The 27,747-nt window shown below is 53.7% G+C and overlaps 1 protein-coding gene across 1 annotated transcript in view; it reads left to right on the top strand.

Moving 5' to 3' along the window:
- The window catches only part of SCFD1 (sec1 family domain containing 1), a 709,689-nt gene that overhangs the window by 614,179 nt on the left and 67,763 nt on the right, over nucleotides 1-27,747 (top strand). Inside the window, exon 21 of the mRNA XM_086936984.1 lies at nucleotides 13,423-13,475. Within this exon, the coding sequence (XP_086793110.1) occupies nucleotides 13,423-13,475 (53 nt within the window). The remainder of the gene's footprint in view (nucleotides 1-13,422; nucleotides 13,476-27,747) is intronic.

The raw sequence follows: 27,747 nt of genomic DNA, 5'->3' as shown, positions 1-27,747 counted from the left end.
GGATGGACAGAGTAGGTTTGTCGGTGTCTTGTGCTGCAGAATGGGGGCTGCTTTGTGTCCTTTCCTTCTTGCTGTCACAGGGTTGCTCTGGGACGTGGAGCAAAGGCCCGAGAGAGGGGGAATGGAAGCATTTGAGGCACCTTGGTTTGGGCTTCAGAGAGATGGGAGAGAGTGGAATTGGGGAGATAGTTTGTTTCACAAGGCAAGCAGGTGCAGTGGCACCGGGGCCCAGGGCTCCAAGGGTCCACTGCATCCCAGTCATGAATGTCTTACTTCAAAAGGGGACACAGGGACGCATTATGGCAGAAGGCACCCTTGACATAAAAAGAGGGTCGAAGGGTTCAGACAAGCTTGCTTGAGGGTTGAAGCGATGGTCGGGCGTGGGGTGGAGGAGGGAGGGAGGCTCATCTCAGGGCCACAGCTGTCATGAGTGCAGCAGCCGCAGTTACATTGGGGCCCAGGGCTATAAGGGGCTCACAGCCCCCTGATTATGGAGAGGAGTGTTTTGGTCCATTCTGTCTTTGTTGGGTGCATTTGCTCTTTTCGAAGTCCTACATTTAGTGTGGATTATTAGCTGCAGAAAAGCACCTCTGAAATCCCTTCATAATTCCTGCCCCCTGTGGGCAGCCGTGCCCCTCCTGCTCCTCCAGCTTTTGCCATAAAGTTTTGGAGAGGGGCCTAACTTCAAAGAGTTTTTTGGGGGGTCTTAGCGGGGCTCTGCTCAGTGTAACAAAGTTTGAAGACCTCTACTCTGGCTGTCCCTCTGGTTTGCATAGGCTCAGCCTTATGCCGAGGGGTGCAGGGTCCTGCCTCTTGTGCACTCAGTCTGGTACCTGTGGTTTGCATAGGCCCAGCCTCATGCCGAGGGGTGCAGGGTCCTGCCGCGTGTGCACTCAGCCTGGTACCTCTGGTTTGCATAGGCTCAGCCTCATGCCGAGGGGTGCAGGGTCCTGCCTCTTGTGCTCTCAGTCTGCTACCTGTGGTTTGCATAGGCTCAGCCTCATGATGAGGGGTCAGGGTCCTGCCTCTTGTGCACTCAGTCTGCTACCTGTGGTTTGCATAGGCTCAGCCTCATGATGAGGGGTCAGGGTCCTGCCTCTTGTGCTCTCAGTCTGCTACCTGTGGTTTGCATAGGCTCAGCCTCATGATGAGGGGTCAGGGTCCTGCCTCTTGTGCACTCAGTCTGGTATATGTAGCAGTGCTGCCGGGGTCAGATCCATAGTGAGACGCATGTGCCGGCTTGTCTGTAGCCGTGCTGCTGTATCTGCAGTGCAGCAGCAGTGTATATGGAGCAGTGCTGCCGGTCTATGATCTGTAGTGAGACGCATGTGCCGGCTTGTCTGTAGCTGTGCTGCTGTAGCTGGAGCTAGCAGCAGTGTATATGGAGCAGTGCTGCCGATCTATGATCTGTAGTGAGAAGCATGTGCCGGCTTGTCTGTAGCCGTGCTGCTGTATCTGCAGTGCAGCAGCAGTGTATATGTAGCAGTGCTGCCGGTCTATGATCTGTAGTGAAGTGCATGTGCCGGCTTGTCTGTAGCCGTGCTGCTGTATCTGCAGTGCAGCAGCAGTGTATATGGAGCAGTGCTGCCGGTCTCAGATCCATAGTGAAGCGCATGCGCCGGCTTGTCTGTAGCCGTGCTGCTGTATCTGCAGTGCAGCAGCAGTGTATATGGAGCAGTGCTGCCTGTCTATGATCTGTAGTGAAGCGCATGCGCCGGCTTGTCTGTAGCCGTGCTGCTGTATCTGCAGTGCAGCAGCAGTGTATATGTAGCAGTGCTGCCGGTCTATGATCTGTAGTGAAACGCATGTGCCGGCTTGTCTGTAGCCGTGCTGCTGTATCTGCAGTGCAGCAACAGTGTATATGTAGCAGTGCTGCCGGTCTATGATCTGTAGTGAAGTGCATGCACCGGCTTGTCTGTACCTGTGCTGCTGTATCTGCAGTGCAGCAGCAGCGTATATGGAGCAGTGCTGCCGGTCTCAGATCCATAGTGAAACGCATGTGCCGGCTTGTCTGTAGCCGTGCTGCTGTATCTGCAGTGCAGCAGCAGTGTATATGGAGCAGTGCTGCCGGTCTATGATCTGTAGTGAGACGCATGTGCCGCTTGTCTTTAGCCGTGCTGCTGTATCTGCAGTGGAGCAGCAGTGTATATGTAGCAGTGCTGCCGGGGTCAGATCTGTAGTGAGACTCATGCGCCGGCTTGTCTGTAGCCGTGCTGCTGTATCTGCAGTGCAGCAGCAGTGTATATGGAGCAGTGCTGCCGGTCTATGATCTGTAGTGAAGCGCATGCGCCGGCTTGTCTGTAGCCGTGCTGCTGTATCTGCAGTGCAGCAGCAGTGTATATGGAGCAGTGCTGCCGGTCTATGATCTGTAGTGAGACGCATGCGCTGGCTTGTCTGTAGCCGTGCTGCTGTATCTGCAGTGCAGCAGCAGTGTATATGGAGCAGTGCTGCCGGTCTATGATCTGTAGTGAGACGCATGCGCCAGCTTGTCTGTAGCCGTGCTGCTGTAGCTGGAGCTAGCAGCAGTGTATATGGAGCAGTGCTGCCGGTCTATGATCTGTAGTGAGACGCATGCGCCGGCTTGTCTGTAGCTGTGCTGCTGTAGCTGGAGCTAGCAGCAGTGTATATGTAGCAGTGCTGCCGGTCTATGATCTGTAGTGAGACGTATGCGCCGGCTTGTCTGTAGCCGTGCTGCTGTATCTGCAGTGCAATTAAACAACAAGGGGTGGTGACGGACAGAGTTTCTGAATTAAGCAGAATACTCTCACCCAGTCAAGAGATCAGGGCTAGATCCAACACCGTTTTTTAGCTCACTGCACCATCCCAGTTTCAGAACCTGGCTATATGTAAATTAGTCTGTTCCTGTCCCATATAGCCAGGTTCTGAGCCGGGATGGGGCAGTGAGATAAATAACGGTGATGGATCAAGCCCTGATCATTGGACTGGGTAAGAGTGGTCTGCTCAATTCAGACACTCTGTTCATCACCACCCCCTTTCTGAATCGTTTTTGGCCACTATAGGTGTGGCAGGGTAAACTCAGACATGAGTCCCTTTCTCACTGCTCCATCAGGATTCAAGCAAGCCGGGCCGAAGACGGCTGAAATGCCAGAAACCGGTCCCCGGTAGCTTGTCTCCTTACTGGTGAAGAATTGGCTTGGTAGTTTAGTCTGCCCTGTTCCCATGATGCACTGGGCCAGGGACAGACTGATTTGCATATAGCCAGGTTCTGAGCTGGGATGGTGCAGTGAGATAAATAACGGTGATGGATCAAGCCCTGATCTTTGGACTGGGTAAGAGTGGTCTGCTTAATTCAGACACTCTGTTCATCACCACCCCCTTTTCTGAATCGTATCTGCAGTGCAGCAGCAGTGTATATGTAGCCGTGCTGCCGGTCTCAGATCCATAGTGAAACGCATGTGCCGGCTTGTCTGTAGCCGTGCTGCTGTAGCTGGAGCTAGCAGCAGTGTATATGGAGCAGTGCTGCCGGGGTCAGATCTGTAGTGAGACGCATGTGCCGGCTTGTCTGTAGCCGTGCTGCTGTAGCTGGAGCTAGCAGCAGTGTATATGGAGCAGTGCTACCGGTCTATGATCTGTAGTGAGACGCATGTGCCGGCTTGTCTGTAGCCGTGCTGCTGTATCTGCAGTGCAGCAGCAGTGTATATGGAGCAGTGCTGCCGGGGTCAGATCTGTAGTGAAACGCATGCACCGGCTTGTCTGTAGCTGTGCTGCTGTATCTGCAGTGCAGCAACAGTGTATATGGAGCAGTGTTGCCGGTCTCAGATCCATAGTGAAACGCATGCGCCGGCTTGTCTGTAGCCGTGCTGCTGTATCTGCAGTGCAGCAGCAGCGTATATGGAGCAGTGCTGCCGGTCTATGATCTGTAGTGAGACGCATGTGCCGGCTTGTCTGTAGCCGTGCTGCTGTATCTGCAGTGCAGCAGCAGTGTATATGGAGCAGTGCTGCCGGTCTATGATCTGTAGTGAAGCGCATGCGCCGGCTTGTCTGTAGCCGTGCTGCTGTGTCTGCAGTGCAGCAGCAGTGTATATGGAGCAGTGCTGCCGGTCTCAGATCCATAGTGAAACGCATGTGCCGGCTTGTCTGTAGCCGTGCTGCTGTATCTGCAGTGCAGCAGCAGTGTATATGGAGCAGTGCTGCCGGTCTATGATCTGTAGTGAGAAGCATGTGCCGGCTTGTCTGTAGCCGTGCTGCTGTATCTGCAGTGCAGCAGCAGTGTATATGGAGCAGTGCTGCCGGTCTCAGATCCATAGTGAAACGCATGTGCCGGCTTGTCTGTAGCCGTGCTGCTGTAGCTGGAGCTAGCAGCAGTGTATATGTAGCAGTGCTGCCTGGGTCAGATCTGTAGTGAGACGCATGTGCCGGCTTGTCTGTAGCCGTGCTGCTGTAGCTGGAGCTAGCAGCAGTGTATATGTAGCAGTGCTGCCGGGGTCAGATCTGTAGTGAGACGCATGTGCCGGCTTGTCTGTAGCCGTGCTGCTGTATCTGGAGCTAGCAGCAGTGTATATGTAGCAGTGCTGCCGGTCTATGATCTGTAGTGAGAAGCATGTGCCGGCTTGTCTGTAGCCGTGCTGCTGTATCTGCAGTGCAGCAGCAGTGTATATGGAGCAGTGCTGCCGGTCTCAGATCCATAGTGAAACGCATGTGCCGGCTTGTCTGTAGCCGTGCTGCTGTAGCTGGAGCTAGCAGCAGTGTATATGGAGCAGTGCTGCCGGTCTATGATCTGTAGTGAAGTGCATGCGCCGGCTTGTCTGTAGCCGTGCTGCTGTAGCTGGAGCTAGCAGCAGTGTATATGTAGCAGTGCTGCCGATCTATGATCTGTAGTGAAGCGCATGTGCCTGCTTGTCTGTAGCCGTACTGCTGTATCTGCAGTGCAGCAGCAGTGTATATGGAGCAGTGCTGCCTGTCTATGATCTGTAGTGAAGCGCATGCGCCGGGTTGTCTGTAGCCGTGCTGCTGTATCTGCAGTGGAGCAGCAGTGTATATGTAGCAGTGCTGCCGGTCTATGATCTGTAGTGAGAAGCATGTGCCGGCTTGTCTGTAGCCGTGCTGCTGTATCTGCAGTGCAGCAGCAGTGTATATGTAGCAGTGCTGCCGGGGTCACATCTGTAGTGAGACTCATGTGCCGGCTTGTCTGTAGCCGTGCTGCTGTATCTGCAGTGCAGTAGCAGTGTATATGGAGCAGTGCTGCCGGTCTATGATCTGTAGTGAAACGCATGTGCCGGCTTGTCTATAGCCGTGCTGCTGTATCTGCAGTGCAGCATCAGTGTATATGGAGCAGTGCTGCCGGTCTCAGATCCATAGTGAAGCGCATGCGCCGGCTTGTCTTTAGCCGTGCTGCTGTATCTGCAGTGGAGCATCAGTGTATATGGAGCAGTGCTGCCGGTCTCAGATCCATAGTGAAGCGCATGCGCCGGCTTGTCTTTAGCCGTGCTGCTGTATCTGCAGTGGAGCAGCAGTGTATATGTAGCAGTGCTGCCGGGGTCAGATCTGTAGTGAGACTCATGTGCCGGCTTGTCTGTAGCCGTGCTGCTGTATCTGCAGTGCAGCAGCAGTGTATATGGAGCAGTGCTGCCGGTCTATGATCTGTAGTGAAACGCATGTGCCGGCTTGTCTATAGCCGTGCTGCTGTATCTGCAGTGCAGCATCAGTGTATATGGAGCAGTGCTGCCGGTCTCAGATCCATAGTGAAGCGCATGCGCCGGCTTGTCTGTAGCCGTGCTGCTGTATCTGCAGTGCAGCAGCAGTGTATATGGAGCAGTGCTGCCGGTCTATGATCTGTAGTGAGACGCATGCGCCGGCTTGTCTGTAGCCGTGCTGCTGTATCTGCAGTGCAGCAGCAGTGTATATGGAGCAGTGCTGCCGGTCTATGATCTGTAGTGAGACGCATGCGCCGGCTTGTCTGTAGCCGTGCTGCTGTATCTGCAGTGGAGCAGCAGTGTATATGGAGCAGTGCTGCCGGTCTATGATCTGTAGTGAGACGCATGCGTCGGCTTGTCTGTAGCCGTGCTGCTGTATCTGCAGTGCAGCAGCAGTGTATATGGAGCAGTGCTGCCGGTCTCCGATCCATAGTGAAACGCATGTGCCGGCTTGTCTGTAGCCGTGCTGCTGTATCTGCAGTGTATATGGAGCAGTGCTGCCGGTCTCTGATCCATAGTGAAGCGCATGCGCTGGCTTGTCTGTAGCCGTGCTGCTGTATCTGCAGTGGAGCAGCAGTGTATATGGAGCAGTGCTGCCGGGGTCAGATCTGTAGTGAGACGCATGTGCCGGCTTGTCTGTAGCCGTGCTGCTGTATCTGCAGTGCAGCAGCAGTGTTATTGTAGCAGTGCTGCCGGTCTATGATCTGTAGTGAAGCGCATGCGCCGGCTTGTTCGTAGCCGTGCTGCTGTATCTGCAGTGCAGCCGCAGTGTATATGGAGCAGTGCTGCGGTCTATGATCTGTAGTGAAGCGCATGCGCCGGCTTGTCTGTAGCTGTGCTGCTGTATCTGCAGTGCAGCAGCAGTGTATATGGAGCAGTGCTGCCGGTCTATGATCTGTAGTGAAACGCATGTGCCGGCTTGTCTGTAGCTGTGCTGCTGTAGTTGGACCTAGCAGCAGTGTATATGTAGCAGTGCTGCCGGTCTATGATCTGTAGTGAGACGCATGTGCCGGCTTGTCTGTAGCCGTGCTGCTGTATCTGCAGTGCAGCAGCAGTGTATAGGGAGCAGTGCTGCCGGTCTCAGATCCATAGTGAAACGCATGTACCGGCTTGTCTGTAGCTGTGCTGCTGTAGCTGGAGCTAGCAGCAGTGTATATGTAGCAGTGCTGCCGGGGTCAGATCTGTAGTGAGACGCATGTGCCGGCTTGTCTGTAGCCGTGCTGCTGTAGCTGGAGCTAGCAGCAGTGTATATGTAGCAGTGCTGCCGATCTATGATCTGTAGTGAAGCGCATGTGCCGGATTGTCTGTTGCCGGATTGTCTGTAGCCGTGCTGCTGTAGCTGCAGTGCAGTAGCAGTGTATATGGAGTAGTGTGGCTCACTGGTTAGAGGCGGCAGACCCGAGAGCAGAGGACGGCCCGGGACCAGGGTTCGATTCCCGGCGCGGCAGGTTTCTGGACCAGGGTCAGCGGACTCGATAATTCTCTCGCCCCGGTGCCCACTCTGATCAGCGATCACACTCGGCAACTCTGGGCATTAGCTTGCCTCATCTTCACTAACGGCCCCACCAGACCGCCGGGGATGCCTGGTCTCACCCTGGAGATACCCATTAAGGGACCATCTCTCAGGGAAGCCAGGAAGAGTTTCGCAGCGGTCGAAGCGCCTTGGGACCCTACAGGTAAGTAGTGCGCTATATAAATGCCTATACATTAACATTTACATGGAGCAGTGCTGCCGGTCTCAGATCCATAGTGAAACGCATGTGCCGGCTTGTCTGTAGCTGTGCTGCTGTAGCTGGAGCTAGCAGCAGTGTATATGTAGCAGTGCTGCCGGGGTCAGATCTGTAGTGAGACGCATGTGCCGGCTTGTCTGTAGCCGTGCTGCTGTATCTGGAGCTAGCAGCAGTGTATATGTAGCAGTGCTGCCGGTCTATGATCTGTAGTGAGAAGCATGTGCCGGCTTGTCTGTAGCCGTGCTGCTGTATCTGCAGTGCAGCAGCAGTGTATATGGAGCAGTGCTGCCGGTCTCAGATCCATAGTGAAACGCATGTGCCGGCTTGTCTGTAGCCGTGCTGCTGTAGCTGGAGCTAGCAGCAGTGTATATGTAGCAGTGCTGCCTGGGTCAGATCTGTAGTGAGACGCATGTGCCGGCTTGTCTGTAGCCGTGCTGCTGTAGCTGGAGCTAGCAGCAGTGTATATGTAGCAGTGCTGCCGGGGTCAGATCTGTAGTGAGACGCATGTGCCGGCTTGTCTGTAGCCGTGCTGCTGTATCTGGAGCTAGCAGCAGTGTATATGTAGCAGTGCTGCCGGTCTATGATCTGTAGTGAGAAGCATGTGCCGGCTTGTCTGTAGCCGTGCTGCTGTATCTGCAGTGCAGCAGCAGTGTATATGGAGCAGTGCTGCCGGTCTCAGATCCATAGTGAAACGCATGTGCCGGCTTGTCTGTAGCCGTGCTGCTGTAGCTGGAGCTAGCAGCAGTGTATATGTAGCAGTGCTGCCGGTCTATGATCTGTAGTGAGACGCATGCGCCGGCTTGTCTGTAGCCGTGCTGCTGTATCTGCAGTGCAGCAGCAGTGTATATGGAGCAGTGCTGCCGGGGTCAGATCTGTAGTGAGACGCATGTGCCGGCTTGTCTGTAGCCGTGCTGCTGTAGCTGGAGCTAGCAGCAGTGTATATGGAGCAGTGCTACCGGTCTATGATCTGTAGTGAGACGCATGTGCCGGCTTGTCTGTAGCCGTGCTGCTGTATCTGCAGTGCAGCAGCAGTGTATATGGAGCAGTGCTGCCGGGGTCAGATCTGTAGTGAAACGCATGCACCGGCTTGTCTGTAGCTGTGCTGCTGTATCTGCAGTGCAGCAACAGTGTATATGGAGCAGTGTTGCCGGTCTCAGATCCATAGTGAAACGCATGCGCCGGCTTGTCTGTAGCCGTGCTGCTGTATCTGCAGTGCAGCAGCAGCGTATATGGAGCAGTGCTGCCGGTCTATGATCTGTAGTGAGACGCATGTGCCGGCTTGTCTGTAGCCGTGCTGCTGTATCTGCAGTGCAGCAGCAGTGTATATGGAGCAGTGCTGCCGGTCTATGATCTGTAGTGAAGCGCATGCGCCGGCTTGTCTGTAGCCGTGCTGCTGTGTCTGCAGTGCAGCAGCAGTGTATATGGAGCAGTGCTGCCGGTCTCAGATCCATAGTGAAACGCATGTGCCGGCTTGTCTGTAGCCGTGCTGCTGTATCTGCAGTGCAGCAGCAGTGTATATGGAGCAGTGCTGCCGGTCTATGATCTGTAGTGAGAAGCATGTGCCGGCTTGTCTGTAGCCGTGCTGCTGTATCTGCAGTGCAGCAGCAGTGTATATGGAGCAGTGCTGCCGGTCTCAGATCCATAGTGAAACGCATGTGCCGGCTTGTCTGTAGCCGTGCTGCTGTAGCTGGAGCTAGCAGCAGTGTATATGTAGCAGTGCTGCCTGGGTCAGATCTGTAGTGAGACGCATGTGCCGGCTTGTCTGTAGCCGTGCTGCTGTAGCTGGAGCTAGCAGCAGTGTATATGTAGCAGTGCTGCCGGGGTCAGATCTGTAGTGAGACGCATGTGCCGGCTTGTCTGTAGCCGTGCTGCTGTATCTGGAGCTAGCAGCAGTGTATATGTAGCAGTGCTGCCGGTCTATGATCTGTAGTGAGAAGCATGTGCCGGCTTGTCTGTAGCCGTGCTGCTGTATCTGCAGTGCAGCAGCAGTGTATATGGAGCAGTGCTGCCGGTCTCAGATCCATAGTGAAACGCATGTGCCGGCTTGTCTGTAGCCGTGCTGCTTTAGCTGGAGCTAGCAGCAGTGTATATGTAGCAGTGCTGCCGGTCTATGATCTGTAGTGAGACGCATGCGCCGGCTTGTCTGTAGCCGTGCTGCTGTATCTGCAGTGCAGCAGCAGTGTATATGGAGCAGTGCTGCCGGGGTCAGATCTGTAGTGAGACGCATGTGCCGGCTTGTCTGTAGCCGTGCTGCTGTAGCTGGAGCTAGCAGCAGTGTATATGGAGCAGTGCTACCGGTCTATGATCTGTAGTGAGACGCATGTGCCGGCTTGTCTGTAGCCGTGCTGCTGTATCTGCAGTGCAGCAGCAGTGTATATGGAGCAGTGCTGCCGGGGTCAGATCTGTAGTGAAACGCATGCACCGGCTTGTCTGTAGCTGTGCTGCTGTATCTGCAGTGCAGCAACAGTGTATATGGAGCAGTGCTGCCGGTCTATGATCTGTAGTGAAGCGCATGCGCCGGCTTGTCTGTAGCCGTGCTGCTGTGTCTGCAGTGCAGCAGCAGTGTATATGGAGCAGTGCTGCCGGTCTATGATCTGTAGTGAGACGCATGTGCCGGCTTGTCTGTAGCCGTGCTGCTGTATCTGCAGTGGAGCAGCAGTGTATATGTAGCAGTGCTGCCGGTCTATGATCTGTAGTGAGAAGCATGTGCCGGCTTGTCTGTAGCCGTGCTGCTGTATCTGCAGTGCAGCAGCAGTGTATATGGAGCAGTGCTGCCGGTCTCAGATCCATAGTGAGACGCATGTGCCGGCTTGTCTGTAGCCGTGCTGCTGTATCTGCAGTGTATATGGAGCAGTGCTGCCGGTCTCAGATCCATAGTGAAGCGCATGCGCCGGCTTGTCTTTAGCCGTGCTGCTGTATCTGCAGTGGAGCAGCAGTGTATATGGAGCAGTGCTGCCGGGGTCAGATCTGTAGTGAGACGCATGTGCCGGCTTGTCTGTAGCCGTGCTGCTGTATCTGCAGTGCAGCAGTGTATATGTAGCAGTGCTGCCGGTCTATGATCTGTAGTGAAGCGCATGCGCCGGCTTGTCTGTAGCCGTGCTGCTGTATCTGCAGTGCAGCAGCAGTGTATATGGAGCAGTGCTGCCGGTCTCAGATCCATAGTGAAACGCATGTGCCGGCTTGTCTGTAGCCGTGCTGCTGTAACTGCAGTGCAGCAACAGTGTGTCTGTATGGTAGTAGTAGTAGTAGTTTATTTATTTGTTGATTAATTAAAACCATTACAAAAAAATAAAAGTACAAATCATACACAACAACTGATTGAACATATATGGATATAGTGCATAAGTAAAATTGTCAACAATTGATTAACATTTTCCAGTTAAGATTATAGCACAGCCAATATTTTCACAGTTTAGATAGCAGTCTTCAAGATCCAAGTAAAGTGCCACGTGCTCACATAGCAAAAGCTAAAGTGCAATTTGCTAGCAGCAAATATTCAATAACAGTTAGCAGTAGAAAGAAAAACAATTTACAGATTATCTATAACTGTTGGCAGCCGGAATACAGCCAGATTTCAAGATCAATGCTAAAGTGAGTTATGCTATCAACAGAAAAGTGAAAAGTGCATTAAGTGCAATAGGCTAGCAGCAAATATTCAACAGCAGTTAGCAGCAGAGTAAAAGAACAATTTCACAGAATGTCTAAAACTCTAACCAGTAAAAATACAATAGTATTTCAGAATCAATACTAAAGTGACTTGTGCCATCAGCAAAAAAGTGAAAGTTGCATTGAGTTTTTCACCAGCAAAGCTAAAGTGCCTTATGCTAGCAGCAAGAAATTATTATTTAATTTTTATAACAATCTATAATGTATGGCCTCTTTCGGGGATAAAGTGCACATACTCCAATCAATCAATCATAAGATAATAGACCTAATAAGCGGAACATTTCTATAAAAGTTCACTAAAAGCATACAAATATTACACATTTTCAAAATAAATGAAAAAGTGCCATAAAAATAGTCCACAACTCCTAAAAACAGTAGCCTCCTTATTTCACAGCCGTAACAAATTTAACATTTACTTTGGATGCCAACCTTACATCATTTCTTTTCCACTCTAAAAATGAATTGAACAAATTGATATATAGTATAAACGTTGACACCACTTAGGCAAAATATTAATGCTGATCTACAAGTTCTATCTCCCCTTTCTTAAAAAATAGGTTTTAAAATTGTCTTCGTTTCCTGCAACATTTTTGGGCATAGTGTTACCATGTGCAGCAAAGTTTCATCATACTGCCCACAAAGCCTACAAATATTTGATGACCATTTATACCCCATTTAGCAAGCAGTAAACACTAGGGCCCTTCAATTTAGGAGATCAATTGCTGCAGTAATATCTTTCTCTCAGAGACTAGACAAAAGACCACCAGTAGAGCTCCTTAAGATCTACAAAGCCAAATGCCAGGCAATTGCAACATATGGTGCAGGAGTTTGGGGGTATACAGATATCAATCCCATTCAGAAGGTGGAAAACACCTTCCTAAGATTTCTGTTAGCCACCCCCAAAGGTACCTCAACTTACGCAATGCACCTAGAACTAGCCATTCCTCACTTGGAGGATCTAATCAAAATAGAACCCTTGATGTTGTGGCGCCGAATTTGGACGTCAAACAAAAACGCCTTGTCACAAGCTATCATTGCAGACTCAATGAGTATGGATAACTCTGCAAAAATAAAGTGGCTTTTATATGTCAGGAATTTTTTTAATGATCTAGGTCTTGAGAATTATTATTTAGATCCGGCTTCCATTACAGACATCTCAAAAAAAGATCTTAAACAAAAAGCACTAAGTCACCTCGAACTGTTAAGACTTGCATCCAATTCCACAAAAACGGCAGTGATCCACGCAAACATGATTCAAGTAGCCTTTGTCATTCACCCGTACCTTGAATTGCAGTTATCAACTTATGAGAGAATGCTAATTACGAGATTTAGGCTAAACATCTTTTTTAGAATGGTCACTTTCCCGTCACAAAACTGTTGGGACGCTATACTGCCGCCTTGCCCCTGTGACGGCCTATCAGTGCAGTCGAATTTGCATGTGATCCTGCTTTGTAAATATCATCAAGCCCACAGAAAGACCTGGCTTTTACCGATACTTAAATCATGGGGATTGAGACAGTGTAGGCCTGCTCTTTTAAGATTGCAAATGCTGGAGACAGTGAATGTCTGTTATTTTGTTAGCAGTTTCCTAAAGTGCATTATGAAACATAGGAAAAACCTTTAAAATCTATGCTATATCTATCATAATCGGCACTTCGCACTTTCTGAATAATTCTTCCTTTTTAAATTATGAAATGAATTTTACCTGAAATGTTTGCAATATGTGTATTTTCATAATGTATGTCATTCTGTGTTCTTTTATGGTTTTTTTTCCACTGTGAACAAACCGAATAAAGAAGATTTATTATTATTACCCCATTTAGGGGTTCCATCTTTGGTTGGATATATTCCAAACCTTAATAACATACATTTCTTTTTAATTAAGGGTTTTTGACGAAAAAGTAAATAAGGTTGGACAGCCATTTTCTCAAAAGAATTGATAATAGACCAAAAGTGTTTTTTTTTTCAGCTCGTCTTTATCCGATATTTCTGACAACAGAGCAACGGTTGAATTAATTGATTTTTTATAAACCAGTTTACTCCTCATTCCATCTTCCAAATTAGGGCATTCGAAATGTAGGAGACACTCAGCTAAATAATCCTGCCAGCTTCTAGAATATTCGCCTTTCGAAATCTCGCGCCAGCACATATTTGCCAGCGTGCCCTCATCGGCTCGAGATAATGCCAGTAATGTTTTTAAAAATGTAGCTTGACGAACCAAGAGCTGATTCCTTAAACCATCTTCCAATCTGTGTCTGTATGTAGCAGTGCTGACATGCTATTGGTTCGGATAGTACACAGAACGTTTATCACAGGTAGGAATGGAAGCAACATGTTGGAAGTGTTTGACCCCCTTTCTCTGCCCACTGCAGGAGACTGATGATTACCGGTACCTCGATCCCAAGATGCTGCGCGGCAGTGACAGGTGAGTCTGTCTTACTTTTCTCAACATGTACTGGAGCAGCCGAAGGCAGGGGTATGGTTGAAGGGACCACAGATGCACGGGTCCTAATGTGTTAAGAATGGTCAGCTGAAGCACTGTTCACTCTCTGCTGGGATTGGCTGATGAGAATGCAATGGAGACTGCTCTCCCAGAGTATATGTCACCCAGCCACACCCTCTGCCTAAGAAAGGCCAGGCCATGCCTGTACTCACAGCCCTAACTGCACAACTTTGGGAACTCTCTAACTTGTAGATTCATCTCTTCCTATACAGGCGCCTTTCACACCACGGCCAGTGGTTGATGCGCATGGAGCTTTCATTAGGACACTTTCCAAGCCCAAAGTTGAGAGGAGGGGTAGAATAATGCACAGTATGTGAATCCAAAATAGCCTCAAGCTGAGCAAGCGGTGGCAGCAGGGGGCTGTGTTTGAAGGGTCTGACCCAAATACTCTCGGTACGTTTCTGGGGTTGATGGCATACGCTTTGGCTAACAGTAAAGCTGTCTGTAGCCAGACTTAAAAACGATTTCTGTAAATGAGGATGTTTTCCTCCCACTTCACCTAAATCAAACTGGAAAGACCAAGTGAAGAACTCAGACTTCGATACCATCGGTCTGTGAAACCAGGCTAGATGGATGAGTCCTATCTCAGAAAATTACCCTACTGTGGACCAGTTTGGGTCCATTCCATACCCAATCCATGTCGGTTCTACACCCATCTCATACCCGCTAACGACTCTCTCCATACCCACTCCAGACCTGCTCCATACCCACTGCAGACCTGCTCCATACCCACTGCAGACCTGCTCCATACCCACTGCAGACCTGCTCCATACCCACTGCAGACCTGCTCCATACCCACTCCAAACCTGTCCATACCCACTCCAGACCTGCTCCATACCAACTGCAGACCTGCTCCATACCCACTCCAGACCTGCTCCATACCCACTCCAGACATGCTCCATACCCACTCCAGACCTGCTCCATACCCACTGCAGACCTGCTCCATACCCACTGCAGACCTGCTCCATACCCACTCCAGACGTGCTCCATACCCACTCCAGACCTGCTCCATACCCACTCCAGACCTGTCCATACCCACTCCAGACCTGCTCCATACCAACTGCAGACCTGCTCCATACCCACTCCAGACCTGCTCCATACCCACTCCAGACCTGCTCCATACCCACTCCAGACCTGCTCCATACCCGCTCCAGACCTGCTCCATACCCGCTCCAGACCTGCTCCAGACCTGCTCCAGACCTACTCCATACCTGCTCCATACCCACTGCAGACCTGCTCCATACCCACTGCAGACCTGCGCCATACCCACTGCAGACCTGCTCCACACCCACTGCAGACCTGCTCCATACCCACTGCAGACCTGCTCCGTACCCACTCCAGACCTGCTCCATACCCACTCCAGACCTGCTCCATACCCGCTCCAGACCTGCTCCATACCCGCTCCAGACCCACTCCAGACCTGCTCCATACCCACTCCATACCAATCCAGACCTTCTCCATACCCACTCCAGACCTGCTCCATACCCACTCCAGACCTGCTCCATACCCACTCCAGACCTGCTCCATACCCACTCCAGACCTGCTCTATATCCACTGCAGACCTGCTCCATACCCACTCCAGACCTGCTCCATACCCACTGCAGACCTGCTCCATACCCACTCCAGACCTGTCCATACCCACTCCAGACCTGTCCATACCCACTCCAGACCTGTCCATACCCACTCCAGACCTGTCCATACCCACTCCAGACCTGTCCATACCCACTCCAGACCTGCTCCATACCCACTCCAGACATGCTCCATACCCACTCCAGACCTGCTCCATACCCTTTGCAGACCTGCTCCATACCCACTCCGGACCTGCTCCATACCCACTCCGGACCTGCTCCATACCCACTCCAGACCTGTCCATACCCACTCCAGACCTGTCCATACCCACTCCAGACCTGTCCATACCCACTACAGACCTGTCCATACCCACTACAGACCTGTCCATACCCACTCCAGACCTGCTCCATACCCACTCCAGACCTGCTCCATACCCACTGCAGACCTGCTCCATACCCACTCAAGACCTGCTCCATACCCACTCAAGACCTGCTCCATACCCACTCCAGACCTGCACCTTACCCACTCCAGACCTGCACCTTATCCACTCCAGACCTGTCCATACCCACTCCAAACCTGCTCCATACCCACTGCAGACCTGCTCCATACCCACTCCAGACCTGCTCCATACCCACTCCGGACCTGCTCCATACCCACTCCGGACCTGCTCCATACCCACTCCAAACCTGCTCCATACCCACTCCAAACCTGCTCCAAACCTGCTCCATACCCACTCCAGACCTGCTCCATACCCACTCCAGACCTGCTCCATACCCACTCCAGACCCACTCTACACCGGCTCCATACCCACTCTACACCGGCTCCATACCCAATCCAGAACTGTCCATACCCACTCTACACCGGCTCCATACCCACTCCAGACATGCTCCATACCCACTCCAGACATGCTCCATACCCACTCCAGACCTGCTCCATACCCTTTGCAGACCTGCTCCATACCCACTCCGGACCTGCTCTATACCCACTCCGGACCTGCTCCATACCCACTCCGGACCTGCTCCATACCCACTCCGGACCTGCTCCATACCCACTCCAGACCTGTCCATACCCACTCCAGACCTGTCCATACCCACTACAGACCTGTCCATACCCACTACAGACCTGTCCATACCCACTCCAGACCTGCTCCATACCCACTCCAGACCTGCTCCATACCCACTCCAGACCTGCTCCATACCCACTGCAGACCTGCTCCATACCCACTCAAGACCTGCTCCATACCCACTCCAGACCTGCACCTTACCCACTCCAGACCTGCACCTTACCCACTCCAGACCTGCACCTTACCCACTCCAGACCTGTCCATACCCACTCCAAACCTGCTCCATACCCACTGCAGACCTGCTCCATACCCACTCAAGACCTGCTCCATACCCACTCCGGACATGCTCCATACCCACTCCGGACCTGCTCCATACCCACTCCAAACCTGCTCCATACCCACTCCAGACCTGCTCCATACCCACTCCAGACCTGCTCCATACCCACTCCAGACCTGCTCCATACCCGCTCCATACCCACTCTACACCGGCTCCATACCCACTCTACACCGGCTCCATACCCAATCCAGAACTGTCCATACCCACTCCAGACCTGCTCCATACCCACTCCAGACCTGCTCCATACCCACTCCAGACCTGCTCCATACCCACTGCAGACCTGCTCCATACCCACTCTACACCGGCTCCATACCCACTGCAGACCTGCTCCATACCCACTCTACACCGGCTCCATACCCACTCCAGACCTGCTCCATACCCACTCCAGACCTGCTCCATACCCACTCCATACCCACTTCAGACCTGCTCCGTACCCACTGCAGACCTGCTCCATACCCACTGCAGACCTGCTCCATATCCACTCCAGACCTGCTCCATACCCACTGCAGACCTGCTCCATACCCACTGCAGACCTGCTCCATACCCACTCCAGACCTGCTCCATACCCACTCCAGACCTGTCCATACCCACTCCAGACCTGTCCATACCCACTCCAGACCTGTCCATACCCACTCCAGACCTGCTCCATACCCACTCCAGACCTGCTCCATACCCACTCCAGACATGCTCCATACCCACTCCAGACCTGCTCCATACCCTTTGCAGACCTGCTCCATACCCACTCCAGACCTTTCCATACCCACTCCAGACCTTTCCATACCCACTCCAGACCTGTCCATACCCACTCTAGACCTGCTCCATACCCGCTCCAGACCTGCTCCATACCCACTGCAGACCTGCTCCATACCCACTGCAGACCTGCTCCATACCCACTCAAGACCTGCTCCATACCCACTCCAGACCTGCACCTTACCCACTCCAGACCTGCACCTTACCCACTCCAGACCTGTCCATACCCACTCCAAACCTGCTCCATACCCACTGCAGACCTGCTCCATACCCACTGCAGACCTGCTCCATATCCACTCCGGACCTGCTCCATACCCACTCCGGACCTGCTACATACCCACTCCAATCCTGCTCCATACCCCCTCCAGACCTGCTCCATACCCACTCCAGACCTGCTCCATACCCACTCCAGACCCACTCTACACCGGCTCCATACCCACTCTACACCGGCTCCATACCCAATCCAGAACTGTCCATACCCACTCTACACCGGCTCCATACCCACTCCAGACCTGCTCCATACCCACTCCAGACCTGCTCCATACCCACTCCAGACCTGCTCCATACCCACTCCAGACCTGCTCCATACCCACTCCAGACCTGCTCCATACCCACTTCAGACCTGCTCCATACCCACTCCAGACCTGCTCCGTACCCACTCCAGACCTGCTCCGTACCCACTGCAGACCTGCTCCATACCCACTGCAGACCTGCTCCATACCCACTCCAGACCTGCTCCATACCCACTCCAGACCTGCTCCATACCCACTGCAGACCTGCTCCATACCCACTCTACACCGGCTCCATACCCACTGCAGCCCTGCTCCAAACCCACTCTACACCGGCTCCATACCCACTCCGGACCTGCTCCATACCCACTCCGGACCTGCTCCATACCCACTCCAAACCTGCTCCATTCCCACTCCAGACCTGCTCCATACCCACTCCAGACCTGCTCCATACCCACTCCAGACCCACTCTACACCGGCTCCATACCCACTCTACACCGGCTCCATACCCAATCCAGAACTGTCCATACCCACTCTACACCGGCTCCATACCCACTCCAGACCTGCTCCATACCCACTTCAGACCCACTCAAGAACTGCTCCATACCCACTCCAGACCTGCTCCATACCCACTTCAGACCTGCTCCATACCCACTTCAGACCTGCTCCATACCCACTCCAGACCTGCTCCGTACCAACTCCAGACCTGCTCCGTACCCACTGCAGACCTGCTCCGTACCCACTGCAGACCTGCTCCGTACCCACTGCAGACCTGCTCCGTACCCACTGCAGACCTGCTCCATACCCACTGCAGACCTGCTCCATACCCACTGCAGACCTGCTCCATACCCACTGCAGACCTGCTCCATACCCACTCTACACCGGCTCCATACCCACTCCAGACCTGCTCCATACCCACTCCAGACCTGCTCCATACCCACTCCAGACCTGCTCCATACCCACTCCAGACCTGCTCCATACCCACTCCATAACCACTTCAGACGTGCTCCGTACCCACTGCAGACCTGCTCCATACCCACTGCAGACCTGCTCCATATCCACTCCAGACCTGCTCCATACCCACTGCAGACCTGCTCCATACCCACTGCAGACCTGCTCCATACCCACTCCAGACCTGCTCCATACCCACTCCAGACCTGTCCATACCCACTCCAGACCTGTCCATACCCACTCCAGACCTGCTCCATACCCACTCCAGACCTGCTCCATACCCACTCCAGACATGCTCCATACCCACTCCAGACCTGCTCCATACCCTTTGCAGACCTGCTCCATACCCACTCCAGACCTGCTCTATACTCACTCCGGACCTGCTCCATACCCACTCCAGACCTGTCCATACCCACTCCAGACCTGTCCATACCCACTCTAGACCTGCTCCATACCCACTCCAGACCTGCTCCACACCCACTGCAGACCTGCTCCATACCCACTGCAGACCTGCTCCATACCCACTCAAGACCTGCTCCATACCCACTCCAGACCTGCACCTTACCCACTCCAGACCTGCACCTTTCCCACTCCAGACCTGTCCATACCCACTCCAAACCTGCTCCATACCCACTCCAAACCTGCTCCATACCCACTGCAGACCTGCTCCATACCCACTCAAGACCTGCTCCATACCCACTCCGGACCTGTACCATACCCACTCCGGACCTGCTCCATACCCACTCCAAACCTGCACCCACTCCAGACCTGCTCCATACCCACTCCAGACCTGCTCCATACCCACTCCAGACCCACTCTACACCGGCTCCATACCCACTCTACACCGGCTCCATACCCAATCCAGAACTGTCCATACCCACTCTACACCGGCTCCATACCCGCTCCATACCCACTCCAGACCTGCTCCATACCCCCGTCCAGACCTTCTCCATACCCACTTCAGACCTGCTCCATACCCACTCCAGACCTGCTCCGTACCCACTCCAGACCTGCTCCGTACCCACTGCAGACCTGCTCCATACCCACTGCAGACCTGCTCCATACCCACTCCAGACCTGCTCCATACCCACTCCAGACCTGCTCCATACCCACTCCAGACCTGCTCCATACCCACTGCAGACCTGCTCCATACCCACTCTACACAGGCTCCATACCCACTGCAGACCTGCTCCATACCCACTCTACACCGGCTCCATACCCACTCCAGACCTGCTCCATACCCACTTCAGACCTGCTCCGTACCCACTGCAGACCTGCTCCATACCCACTGCAGACCTGCTCCATACCCACTCCAGACCTGCTCCATACCCACTGCAGACCTGCTCCATACCCACTGCAGACCTGCTCCATACCCACTCCAGACCTGCTCCATACCCACTCCAGACCTGTCCATACCCACTCCAGACCTGTCCATACCCACTCCAGACCTGTCCATACCCACTCCAGACCTGCTCCATACCCACTCCAGACCTGCTCCATACCCACTCCAGACATGCTCCATACCCACTCCAGACCTGCTCCATACCCTTTGCAGACCTGCTCCATACCCACTCCAGACCTACTCTATACTCACTCCGGACCTGCTCCGTACCCACTCCAGACCTGCTCCGTACCCACTCCAGACCTGCTCCGTACCCACTGCAGACCTGCTCCATACCCACTCCAGACCTGCTCCATATCCACTCCATACCTGTCCATACCCACTGCAGACCTGCTCCATACCCACTGCAGACCTGTTCATACCCACTGCAGACCTGTCCATACCCACTCCATACTTGTCCATACCCAATGCAGACCTGCTCCATACACACTCCAGACCTGCTCCATACCCACTCCAGACCTGTCCATACCCACTCCAGACCTGCTCCATACCCACTCCAGACCTGCTCCATACCCACTGCAGACCTGCTCCATACCCACTGCAGACCTGCTCCATACCCACTCAAGACCTGCTCCATACCCACTCCAGACCTGCACCTTACCCACTCCAGACCTGCACCTTACCCACTCCAGACCTGTCCATACCCACTCCAAACCTGCTCCATACCCACTGCAGACCTGCTCCATACCCACTCAAGACCTGCTCCATACCCACTCCGGACCTGCTCCATACCCACTCCGGACCTGCTACATACCCACTCCAAACCTGCTCCATACCCCCTCCAGACCTGCTCCATACCCACTCCAGACCTGCTCCATACCCACTCCAGACCCACTCTACACCGGCTCCATACCCACTCTACACCGGCTCCATACCCAATCCAGAACTGTCCATACCCACTCTACACCGGCTCCATACCCACTCCAGACCTGCTCCATACCCACTCCAGACCTGCTCCATACCCCCGTCCAGGCCTGCTCCATACCCACTTCAGACCTGCTCCATACCCACTCCAGACCTGCTCCATACCCACTCCAGACCCACTCTACACCGGCTCCATACCCACTCCGGACCTGCTCCATACCCACTCCAAACCTGCTCCATAGCCACTCCAGACCTGCTCCATACCCACTCCAGACCTGCTCCATACCCACTCCAGACCCACTCTACACCGGCTCCATACCCACTCTACACCGGATCCATACCCAATCCAGAACTGTCCATACCCACTCTACACCGGCTCCATACCCACTCCAGACCTGCTCCATACCCACTCCAGACCCACTCAGGACCTGCTCCATACCCACTCCAGACCTGCTCCATACCCACTTCAGACCTGCTCCATACCCACTCCAGACCTGCTCCGTACCAACTCCAGACCTGCTCCGTACCCACTGCAGACCTGCTCCGTACCCACTGCAGACCTGCTCCGTACCCACTGCAGACCTGCTCCGTACCCACTGCAGACCTGCTCCATACCCACTGCAGACCTGCTCCATACCCACTGCAGACCTGCTCCATACCCACTCTACACCGGCTCCATACCCACTCCAGACCTGCTCCATACCCACTCCAGACCTGCTCCATACCCACTCCAGACCTGCTCCATACCCACTCCAGACCTGCTCCATACCCACTCCATAACCACTTCAGACGTGCTCCGTACCCACTGCAGACCTGCTCCATACCCACTGCAGACCTGCTCCATATGCACTCCAGACCTGCTCCATACCCACTAAAGACCTGCTCCATACCCACTGCAGACCTGCTCCATACCCACTCCAGACCTGCTCCATACCCACTCCAGACCTGTCCATACCCACTCCAGACCTGTCCATACCCACTCCAGACCTGCTCCATACCCACTCCAGACCTGCTCCATACCCACTCCAGACATGCTCCATACCCACTCCAGACCTGCTCCATACCCTTTGCAGACCTGCTCCATACCCACTCCAGACCTGCTCTATACTCACTCCGGACCTGCTCCATACCCACTCCAGACCTGTCCATACCCACTCCAGACCTGTCCATACCCACTCTAGACCTGCTCCATACCCACTCCAGACCTGCTCCATACCCACTGCAGACCTGCTCCATACCCACTGCAGACCTGCTCCATACCCACTCAAGACCTGCTCCATACCCACTCCAGACCTGCACCTTACCCACTCCAGACCTGCACCTTACCCACTCCAGACCTGTCCATACCCACTCCAAACCTGCTCCATACCCACTCCAAACCTGCTCCATACCCACTGCAGACCTGCTCCATACCCACTCAAGACCTGCTCCATACCCACTCCGGACCTGTACCATACCCACTCCGGACCTGCTCCATACCCACTCCAAACCTGCTCCATACCCACTCCAGACCTGCTCCATACCCACTCCAGACCTGCTCCATACCCACTCCAGACCCACTCTACACCGGCTCCATACCCACTCTACACCGGCTCCATACCCAATCCAGAACTGTCCATACCCACTCTACACCGGCTCCATACCCACTCCAGACCTGCTCCATGCCCACTCCAGACCTGCTCCATACCCACTCCAGACCTGCTCCATACCCACTCCAGACCTGCTCCATACCCACTTCAGACCTGCTCCATACCCACTCCAGACCTGCTCCGTACCCACTCCAGACCTGCTCCGTACCCACTGCAGACCTGCTCCATACCCACTGCAGACCTGCTCCATACCCACTCCAGACCTGCTCCATACCCACTCCAGACCTGCTCCATACCCACTCCAGACCTGCTCCATACCCACTGCAGACCTGCTCCATACCCACTCTACACCGGCTCCATACCCACTGCAGACCTGCTCCATACCCACTCTACACCGGCTCCATACCCACTCCAGACCTGCTCCATACCCACTTCAGACCTGCTCCGTACCCACTGCAGACCTGCTCCATACCCACTGCAGACCTGCTCCATACCCACTGCAGACCTGCTCCATATCCACTCCAGACCTGCTCCATACCCACTGCAGACCTGCTCCATTCCCACTGCAGACCTGCTCCATACCCACTCCAGACCTGCTCCATACCCACTCCAGACCTGTCCATACCCACTCCAGACCTGTCCATACCCACTCCAGACCTGCTCCATACCCACTCCAGACCTGCTCCATACCCACTCCAGACATGCTCCATACCCACTCCAGACCTGCTCCATACCCTTTGCAGACCTGCTCCATACCCACTCCAGACCTACTCTATACTCACTCCGGACCTGCTCCGTACCCACTCCAGACCTGCTCTGTACCCACTAGAGACCTGCTCCGTACCCACTGCAGACCTGCTCCATACCCACTCCAGACCTGCTCCATATCCACTCCATACCTGTCCATACCCACTGCAGACCTGCTCCATACCCACTGCAGACCTGTTCATACCCACTGCAGACCTGTCCATACCCACTCCATACTTGTCCATACCCAATGCAGACCTGCTCCATACACACTCCAGACCTGCTCCATACCCACTCCAGACCTGTCCATACCCACTCCAGACCTGCTCCATACCCACTCCAGACCTGCTCCATACCCACTGCAGACCTGCTCCGTACCCACTCCAGACCTGCTCCATACCCACTCCAGACCTGCTCCATACCCAATGCAGACCTGCTCCATACACACTCCAGACCTTACTCCATACCCACTCCAGACCTTACTCCATACCCACTCCAGACCTGTCCATACCCACTCCAGACCTGCTCCATACCCACTCCAGACCTGCTCCATACCCACTGCAGACCTGCTCCATACCCACTGCAGACCTGCTCCTTACCCACTCCAGACCTGCTCCGTACCCACTCCAGACCTGCTCCATGCCCACTCCAGACCTGCTCCATACCCACTCCAGACCTGCTCCATACCCACTCCAGACCTGCTCCATACCCACTCCAGACCTGTCCATACCCACTCCAGACCTGCTCCATACCCACTCCAAACCTGCTCCATACCCACTCCAGACCTGCTCCATACCCACTCCAGACCTGTCCATACCCACTGCAGACCTGCTCCATACCCACTCCAGACCTGCTCCGTACCCACTCCAGACCTGCTCCGTACCCACTCCAGACCTGCTCCGTACCCACTGCAGACCTGCTCCATACCCACTCCAGACCTGCTCCATATCCACTCCATACCTGTCCATACCCACTGCAGACCTGCTCCATACCCATTGCAGACCTGTTCATACCCACTGCAGACCTGTCCATACCCACTCCATACTTGTCCATACCCAATGCAGACCTGCTCCATACACACTCCAGACCTGCTCCATACCCACTCCAGACCTGCTCCATACCCACTCAGACCTTACTCCATACCCACTCCAGACCTGTCCATACCCACTCCAGACCTGCTCCATACCCACTGCAGACCTGCTCCATACCCACTCCAGACCTGCTCCATACCCACTCCAGACCTGCTCCATACCCACTGCAGACCTGCTCCATACCCACTTCAGACCTGCTCCATACTCACTCCAGACCTGCTCCATACCCACTCCAGACCTGCTCCATACCCACTCCAGACCTGCTCTATACCCACTCCAGACCTGTCCATTCCCAATCCAGACCTGCTCCATACCCACTCCAGACCTGCGCCATACCCACTCCAGACCTGCGCCATACCCACTGCAGACCTGCTCCATACCCACTGCAGACCTGCTCCATACCCACTGCAGACCTGCTCCACACCCACTGCAGACCTGCTCCACACCCACTGCAGACCTGCTCCATACCCACTGCAGACCTGCTCCATACCCACTGCAGACCTGCTCCACACCCACTGCAGACCTGCTCCATACCCACTGCAGACCTGCTCCGTACCCACTGCAGACCTGCTCCGTACCCACTCCAGACCTGCTCCATACCCACTCCAGACCTGCTCCATACCCACTGCAGACCTGCTCCATACCCACTCCAGACCTGCGCCATACCCACTGCAGACCTGCTCCACACCCATTGCAGACCTGTCCATAACCACTGCAGACCTGCTCCATACCCACTGCAGACCTGCTCCATACCCACTCCAGACCTGCGCCATATCCACTGCAGACCTGCTCCACACCCACTGCAGACCTGCTCCATACCCACTGCAGACCTGCTCCATACCCGCTGCAGACCTGCTCCATACCCACTCCAGACCTGCTGCATACCCACTCCAAACCCAGTGCTAGGATGATAAAAGCCTTCGCGCTCCAAGGCTACTTATTCAGACAAGGGTTTTAAACTGGCACGTGTGCTCTCTGTAAACACCAGAGCATTCGTTCTTGTTAGTGATTGTTGTTGGTATACTTTTTAATCACCAGTGCGGTCCTGGAGTGCTTTCTGCCTTGTCCGAAAGTTTTTAGCCAGAGATTACATGTGTAGTTGGAAAGGAAGACTTGAATGGTTGATGCTCGAAGGAGCGCTTATAAGGGTGGGTGGTTGGAAGGGAGGCTTTAATTGTCAATGCTCCAAGGAACACTTATATGGGTGGGTGGTTGGAAGGGAGGCTTTAATGGTCGATGCTCCAAGGAACGCTTTAAGGGTCAATGGGTGGAAGGGAGTCTTTAATGGTCGATGCTCCAAGGAGCGCTTATAAGGGTGGGTGGTTGGAAGGGAGGCCCTAATGGCCGATGCTCCATGGAACGCTTTTAAGGGTGGTTGGTTGGAAGGGAAGCTTAAATGGTCGATGCTCCTAGGAACGCTTATAAGGGTCGGTGGTTGGAAGGGAAGCTTCAATGGTCGATGCTCCAAGGAACGCTTATAAGGGTCGGTGGTTGGAAGGGAGGCTTTAATGACCGATGCTCAAAGGGACGCTTATAAGGGTGGGTGGTTGGAAGGGAGGCTTTAATGGTCGGTGCTCCAAGGAACGCTTATAAGTGTTGGTGGTTGGAAGGGAGGCTTTAATGGTCGATGCTCCAAGGAACGCTTATAAGGGTCGGTGGTTGGAAGGGAAGCTTCAGTGGTCGATGCTCCAAGGAATGCTTTAAGGGTCAGTGGTTGGAAGGGAGGCTTTAATGACCGATGCTCAAAGGGACGCTTATAAGGGTGGGTGGTTGAAAGGGAGGCTTTAATGGTCGATGCTCCAAGGAACGCTTATAAGGGTCGGTGGTTGGAAGGGAAGCTTCAGTGGTCGATGCTCCAAGGAATGCTTTAAGGGTCAGTGGTTGGAAGGGAGGCTTTAATGGTCGATGCTCAAAGGGACGCTTATAAGGGTGGGTGGTTGGAAGGGAGGCTTTAATGGCCGATGCTCCAAGGAACGCTTTAAGGGTCGGTGGTTGGAAGGGAGGCTTTAATGGTCGATGCTCCAAGGAACGCTTATAAGGGTCGTGGTTGGAAGGGAGGCTTTAATGGTCGATGCTCCAAGGAGCGCTTATAAGTGCTGGTGGTTGGAAGGGAGGCTTTAATGACCGATGCTCAAAGGGACGCTTATAAGGGTGGGTGGTTGAAAGGGAGGCTTTAATGGTCGATGCTCCAAGGAACGCTTATAAGGGTCGGTGGTTGGAAGGGAAGCTTCAATGGTCGATGCTCCAAGGAACGCTTATAAGTGCTGGTGGTTGGAAGGGAGGCTTTAATGGTCGATGCTCCAAGGGACGCTTATAAGGGTGGGTGGTTGTAAGGGAGGCTTTAATGGTCGATGCTCCAAGGAACGCTTATAAGTGCTGGTGGTTGGAAGGGAGGCTTTAATGACCGATGCTCAAAGGGACGCTTATAAGGGTCAGTGGTTGGAAGGGAGGCTTTAATGACCGATGCTCAAAGGGACGCTTATAAGGGTGGGTGGTTGAAAGGGAGGCTTTAATGTTCGATGCTCCAAGGAACGCTTTAAGGGTCAGTGGTTGGAAGGGAGGCTTTAATGACCGATGCTCAAAGGGACGCTTATAAGGGTCGGTGGTTGGAAGGGAAGTTTCAATGGTCGATGCTCCAAGGAACGCTTTAAGGGTCAGTGGTTGGAAGGGAGGCTTTAATGACCAATGCTCAAAGGGACGCTTATAAGGGTCGGTGGTTGGAAGGGAAGTTTCAATGGTCGATGCTCCAAGGAACGCTTTAAGGGTCAGTGGTTGGAAGGGAGGCTTTAATGACCGATGCTCAAAGGGACGCTTATAAGAGTGGGTGGTTGGAAGGGAGGCTTTAATGGCCGATGATGCTCCAAGGAACGCTTATTAGGGTCGGTGGTTGGAAGGGAGGCTTTAATGGTTGATGCTCCAAGGAACGCTTATAAGGGTCGTGGTTGGAAGGGAGGCTTTAATGGTCGATGCTCCAAGGAACTCTTATAAGTGCTGGTGGTTGGAAGGGAGGCTTTAATGACCGATGCTCAAAGGGACGCTTATAAGAGTGGGTGGTTGAAAGGGAGGCTTTAATGGTCGATGCTCCAAGGAACGCTTATAAGGGTCGTGGTTGGAAGGGAGGCTTTAATGGTCGATGCTCCAAGGAACGCTTATAAGGGTCGTGGTTGGAAGGGAGGCTTTAATGGTCGATGCTCCAAGGAACGCTTATAAGGGTCAGTGGTTGGAAGGGAAGCTTTAATGGTCGATGCTCCAAGGAACGCTTATAAGTGTCGGTGGTTGGAAGGGAAGCTTCAATCGTCGATGCTCCAAGGAACGCTTATAA

The sequence above is a fragment of the Lissotriton vulgaris genome, chromosome 9 (assembly GCF_964263255.1).
Source record: "Lissotriton vulgaris chromosome 9, aLisVul1.2, whole genome shotgun sequence".
Taxonomy (NCBI): Eukaryota; Metazoa; Chordata; class Amphibia; order Caudata; family Salamandridae; genus Lissotriton; species Lissotriton vulgaris.
This window is presented reverse-complemented; position numbering and strand designations above follow the sequence as displayed.